At 40.9% G+C, this 6,704-nt stretch overlaps 2 protein-coding genes and 1 pseudogene across 2 annotated transcripts in view; 1 reads left to right on the forward strand and 2 right to left on the reverse strand.

Moving 5' to 3' along the window:
• KIAA1210 (KIAA1210 ortholog) overlaps positions 1-6,704 on the forward strand; it is a 332,344-nt gene that overhangs the window by 7,921 nt on the left and 317,719 nt on the right. The gene's annotated exons all lie outside the window — the stretch shown is intronic.
• LOC120586075 (uncharacterized) lies at positions 737-855 on the reverse strand (annotated as a pseudogene).
• SLC25A43 (solute carrier family 25 member 43) overlaps positions 1,399-6,704 on the reverse strand; it is a 32,010-nt gene continuing 26,704 nt past the window's right edge. Inside the window, exons 4-5 of the mRNA XM_039842488.1 lie at positions 3,294-3,428; positions 1,399-2,602 (exon numbers count right to left, since the gene is read on the reverse strand). Of these exons, the coding sequence (XP_039698422.1) occupies positions 2,402-2,602; positions 3,294-3,428 (336 nt within the window). The 3' untranslated portion in view covers positions 1,399-2,401. The remainder of the gene's footprint in view (positions 2,603-3,293; positions 3,429-6,704) is intronic.

Raw genomic sequence — 6,704 nt, forward strand, 5'->3', positions numbered from 1 at the left:
CTTATTCTTTACCAACTAATATCCTCTCACTTCCTTCAAAACTTAGTTCCAAACTCATCACCTCCAAAACCTGCTCATTATTGGCCCCTCTCATCTGATGATCCTGTTAATCATTGATCCAGTATACATAGAGCCCTTTAGCAATCTTGTAAACCAGTGGTCCCCAACCCTTTTGGCACCAGGGACCAGTGTTCCTATGAGAATCTAATGCCTGATGATCGGAGGTGGAGCTGAGGCTAGTGCTGGGGAGCAGCTGCAAACACAGTAGAAGCTTTGCTTGCTTGCCTGACACTCACCTCCTGTTGTGCGGCCCTGTTCCTAACAGGCCACAGACCCATTACTGGTCCACGTTCTTGGGGTTGGGGACTCCTGCTGTAAACTGTTGTTACCAGATTATCATGCCTTTACTCATATTTGCTTTGTAATCATAGTTATTTCATGTATGCAGGTAAGTTTTGTTCCTTAAGACTGTAAGTTACTCCTAGGTCAAAATTGCATCACACTTTATAATCCTCCTAAAGTACTTAGTCCAGTTTGGTGCACACTGCCAGCCATAAAGCAGAATACTCTTTTCATACCTCTGAGAATAATGCAAGTAGCTGGAAGTTCATTTTAGGAACAGAACTAGTTTTATTATTATTATTTTTTAATTTTTTTTTAGGCAAGGCAACCCTTGGTTGACCTCACAGATTGCAAGGGCCTTGTCAGTTTACAATCCCTAATTTTTGATTTTTTACACCTATAGTACCTGATCTTCCTAGGTGGTCTCCCATCCAAGTACTAACCAGGCCCGACCCTGCTTAGCTTCTGAGATCAGACGGGATTGGGCTTGTTCAGAGTGGCATGGCTGTAGACTAGAACTAGAGTTTTAAAGAGTTGTTTTGAAATTAGAAAAATGAGGCATATGCTTTTCTCTACTTACTTTATTAAAAAAAATTAAAAAAAAAACTGCAGCTCAGAAAATATTCCTGGGTGTGGCAGTAGCAAGAACTTAGTTATCTATCTCATAATACCTGTGGAAGAATACACAGAAGATATAATGATAGGATGTAAGTAACCTGAGGTTAGGATTTTAGACTTAGTAAAAAAGTTTAAAATTTTTTTGCAGCTTCCAGAACTTTAAAAAAGTTGTTTATTTCAAGGATAATAAAGAATAACAAATGAGCTATTCACCCTGGGTAAAGAGTTTGCCATCCTCCAAATTCTAACAGATTGGGCTACAGATGAAATTTTCATGTGCATATTAACTGTTAGTCTGCATAAAACATAATCTGCTATAGCAGTTGGAAAAATGAGTTATTTTGGTATATTTCAATAGGAGAGTTTAAAGATTTTGGCCAGTATATATTTAACCATATATATTATAACTCAGATTAATAATAAATGACCAACAAGTCATTTTTCTTTGGAAAATAAATTTAATAGGGAAAAATACTTCCAACATACTGAAAGCCTATGTGTGTGTATAAATTATCATCTTAATGTTAGACATCGTTTTTTTAATGCATAGATAGGCATTCAGTTATATAAACTTGACATAGAATCCCCAAGGTGGAACGATCCAAAATTTGATTTTTTAAAAAATTTAGTAGAGATGATTATTAGTTCGAAGTAGTTGTTAGTTACACTTTTTTTTTTTTTTTGGTATGTGTGTCAAATGTTCTATTTGATCCTTTCTAGGCAACTGGGACATCTTGTGAGAATAACTTAAGTTGACTAAATAATTTATTTTCAGGGTAGGCTTGCAAAGCAAGTTAAAAAGGCAGAGAATTTAGGCCACTTAAAGTATACATGGCTTCAATTGGAAGAAGGTCCTTTGGGGCATAATTATGCAGTCATGGTAAAAACTGCCTTCTTGTAACACAAGATTCTAAGCCTGGGATGCTTCAAAATTAAATAAAAGGTGGTTCTACTATGATAGTGATAACTTTTAAATGTCAAAACATTTCCATTTAGCTTCTGATAAGGCATAATTTACACTGTGGTGTGTGCACTCGTAAGTCAGCAAAGACTATGAGTTCCACAATGATTACATTGAGAAGTCTTAGGTCAGATTGAGCAAAACTAGGCTGATGTGGGTTAGTGTAAGCTGTGACCCTGTGACTGAGCACACGACATGGTCTCTGGTCAGCCACTTCAACTACACGTTACTGTGGGATGTCATGGCAGTGCCCTTTCTTTGGTGTTGTATAAATGGCACATATCATTACTGTTATAAAATCGGTGGAATGTCATGGTAGGAAACCAAGTGACAAAGTTGTTCCCAGGGATATCAGTTTGGAGCTTAGAGGTGGCATATGGCTGACTGTTATCATTTCTCCATTCATGTGCAATTATGAGGCTACATTTATCTGTGATTGCAATATGTCTTCAGTCAGTGCACTTCTAGTTCCATTTGGTTTTAAAGAGTTGGTTTTCTAGACTCTAATTTTCCAGTTTTGAAGAATTTCTTTAATTCCCGTAATTCCTGGGGTTTCAAACTCTGATCCACTCCTGGGGTCAGTTTATAGCTCAGAGGAGACACAATGTAGCCATTTTGGTATAGACAGATTCTCTTGCAGAACTCAAAGGTGCCGAACATAACTCCAAAATATGGAACTATCTGTTTAGAAAGAAAATGAAAATCATGTTAAAATCTTAAAAGAAAAATCAATACATCTGCAATCAACTTGAATCAGGGCAAACCGAGTTAAAGGCTGTGGACAAGACAACATGATAATTCTTTTTGGAATCAAGGATGATGATGTGTGGGAGATGAAGAATGGCAGAACGGTTGAAGGGCCTAAGAGAAACACGGGTCTGGGTTAATATGCACATAGACAATCTGACATTTCCCGTCCATGTATGCTTGTCTTGATTGGAACCATGTATGTGTCAACTTGTGCAAGGTTAATCCAGAGTTCTTAACCTTTTCTTTTTTATTGTCATGGAATTGTTTTGAGAATGTGATGAAAGCTATGATCCTCTCACCAGAGAGAAGCATATGTGCACACACATATGAATTTCTGCATACAATTTTAGGATAGGGGTTTAGGTTCTCCTTAGGAGTCTAAGAGCCCCCATAGTAGGAACCTCTACACTAAATGCTCAGTTCCTCTGGGGTGGAGTATCAGATATCCCAACACTGCACAGGGTCCCCCCTCTTCGTGGCTGACAGCCAGCCTGTACTAGTGGGCCTTGTGCTACCATCAGTGCTAGAGGGGATGTTTCCATGCAAACTATAGGGGGAGTGGCAAAGGAACAGGTTAGAACTAGAAGAGACAGAAGCAGTAGAGACTGACCACTCCTCTCACCTTCAGTAAGTTGGCTGCCAATCCATTCCAGAGTCCCAGCACCCCTCGGGCCTTCACTATCTGCTGGAAGCAGTCCATGGCTCCTGAGAAATGGACATCTACTCCTCCACAGTGGGGAAGGTAGGGGCTCTGAGCCTGGCAAGAAATAGAAAGTGGGATGAGGTAATTTAGTTACCAGGAAATACATGTTCTAGTGAAAGTAGCCAGAGTCTCAAGTCTAGACTCTGGATGCCATGCTCCAGGCCAACATGATGGCAGAGAATGGCTGCCACAGGGCTCTTCCTGTTCTAGGGGCTTAGAATGACTATTAATATACAGTAAAGTCATGACAACTCATTCACATATTTGTGGCTTATTCTGCTTGAAAGGAAGCAGCCATTTATTTGGGACAGACTCAACTTCATACTTAACATTCCTTCCCAACCTATGCCCTCTGGACATGACCAACACACTCCCATGCCTCTAACCTTTTTAAAGTGACCCTGTTTCCTTGTCTTAATTGATTGATCCCCTGCCCCGCCCCGCCCTGCCTGTTTAGACCAGTTTGAGCTGCTATAACAGAATACCATAGACTGGGTGCCTTAAACAACAGTTCTTACAGTTCTGGAGGCTGAAAAGCCCAAGGCTGAGATCAAGTTGCCAGCAGATTCGGTGTCTGGTGAGAACCTACTTCCTGGTTTGCAGACAGCCACCTTCTTGCTGTGTTCTCCCATGGTGGAATGAGAGATCATCTCTCTGTCTCTTCTTATAATGGCACTGATCCCATTCATGAGGGATCCACCCTCATGACCTAATCACCTACCGAAGGCCCCACCTCCAAATAATATCACACCGAGGACTAGGGCTTCCACATATTAATTTAGGGGGCACACAATTATTCAGTCCATAGCAAGAGGCAACCAGCAATGCATGCTTGCCTTTGTGTTCTGAATATCGGTTTAGTATGACACTTGTAGAGGCATTTATTCCTAGCATACCATGAGCTCCAGTGTTAGCATAAACAATACATTCAGTGTACATGCTGTGTCAGCCACATTCAGTGATGATGTGTGGGTAACTTGTCAAGGACTAAGACAGCATTCTCAGTCACGGGCATTAGGAGACAGTATATCTTAGTGGGGCTAGAGCTTCATCCTGCATCAAACAGACCCAGATTCAAGTCGATGCTTTGTCTCATGTGCTGTGATGTGGGAGATTTATCCTTTCACTGACTCTATTTTATCATCTATAAAACAGTGCTAATAAGATAATACTACCCATTTCATGAGGCTTTTATGAAGATTAAATGAACTGGAACATGTAAAGTACTTGGTGTAATGCCTGACACCTAACACTCAGTAAATATGGCCTGTTTTTTTTTTTTTTTTACTTCACGACCATCCATGTGGCTTATTTGAGCCTGGTCACAGGTAAACAGTTGTATTTAGGAAAACCTACTAGTGACAATGATATTAAGGAGAATTTGGTTTGACATTTACTGAGTGCCTAATATGTGCAATGAAGAGTGCTAGACCCTGAAGAACTAGGATAGTGAGGAAGGCCCAGTGCCTACCTCCATAAGTCTGCCAGCCCAGATAGTATACTGAGATAACTCGTACCAGATAGACTGTGCCAAAGCACTGGTCTAAACAGGCAGGGCGGGGCGGGGCAGGGGATCAATCAATTAAGACAAGGAAACAGGGTCACTTTAAAAAGGTTAGAGGCATGGGAGTGTGTTGGTCATGTCCAGAGGGCATAGGTTGGGAAGGAATGTTAAGTGTGAAGTTGAGTCTGTCCCAAATAAATGGCTGCTTCCTTTCAAGCAGAATAAGGCACAGATATGTGAATGAGGTGTCAGGACTTTACCCCGAAAAGAAAAAGGAATGGTAAGGCTGTAAGTGTTCCTCAACCCTTAGCTGTATTAGGCTAACCAGGGAAGCTTTTCAGAACAACTACTGGGATCCGCCCCTCGACATTGCAATTTAACTGACCTAGGGTGACGCCTGGACATCACCATTTTTTGGCAAGGTCCCTGGGTGATTCTGATGTGTACACAAGGTTGAGGATCACTGGCATAGGCCCTCCACCAGTGCCTGAGCACATGGCAGCTCAGGGCTCAGACTTGAGTCTACTAGCTTGCTGCTGATACTGAGAGTATCTGGGGAAAGCACATGGGCCCTAAAGCCAGACTGTGTGGACTGAGTCCCTGCTTTGCCACTCACTAGCTCTGTTACCTTGAGCTAGTTGCCTTGACCTTTCTGATCTTCAAGTTCCTCATCTGTAAAATGGGATAATAATACCTACTTATAGGATTGTTGTCAAAATTAAATGAAACACATATGAAGTGCTTAGAATAACATTTGATATATAGCAAGCACTACATAAGTAACCACTATTATTAATGTCATTATTATTTATTAACTAAACCTGGAGAAGAGACAAGTATGCTGAATACTGAACCAATCCACTAGACTGGAATGCTAGACTGCCATTTGTCCAAACTGTATCTTAACTAGTAAAGAGTGATAGACATGTCACCCTGCTAGTCACAAGAACCTGAACTTAAACTCCCTCCACACTAACCCAGGCAATTATCTCAGATGTCTAGTTCTGATCTATGGCTCCTGGGATGCACATGCTGCATTTTGCAGCATATCATCATCTGAAAAAAATCAGAGGAGCCAGGACCTGGCTTTGCCACCATCTATATAACCTTGACCAATTCATTTGGTTCTTTGAACCTTAGTTTCTTCAAATGTCAAGTGAGGCAATTGGAATTAAATGACCTTGTAGGCCCTTTCTCCATCCTATAATCCATGCTGTTGGCCCTACTGCACACTCCTTCCTGCCTCTAAGCTTTCAAACCTGCCATTTCTTCTGCCTAGCTTAGTCTCTTATTAATCAAAACAGACATCACTTCCTCCAGGAAGTCTTCTCAGATCCCCAAAGTCAGGAGCCTTGTAAACATTTTGGTCACCCTGTACTTCTCTTTCATGGAATGTGACAAATTTTGTACTGATTTGGTGTATAATTGTTCCTTTCACGTGTACTCCCCCCACTACCCTGACTTCCCCGAACTATAAATACCATGAGGGTAGTGACCATGTCAGTCTTGTTTGTGGTTTTATCTCCAAAGCCTCCCAACATGCCTGGCATGCAGTATGTGCTCAATACATTTAGAGGAAAGAAGGAACAAATTTGCAGTAGATGAAGATGAAAGACAAATACTTCAAAGGCAAGGTACTTGATGGTTTCTGTGATAAACTCCACAGAGGCCTTACAGCAGAGGCAACATTTCAGGTTGTTCATTCTTTCCGTGAGTACTGAAATAAACAATACTTTATAAATATATAAAACTCAAATCCTTTGACCAAAGCATTCCTACTTCTAGGAATTTATTCTATGGATATATATGCCCATGTGGGAACTGAT

Source organism: Pteropus medius, unplaced genomic scaffold (genome assembly GCF_902729225.1).
Source record: "Pteropus medius unplaced genomic scaffold, Ma_sr-lr_union100, whole genome shotgun sequence".
Taxonomy (NCBI): domain Eukaryota; kingdom Metazoa; phylum Chordata; class Mammalia; order Chiroptera; family Pteropodidae; genus Pteropus; species Pteropus medius.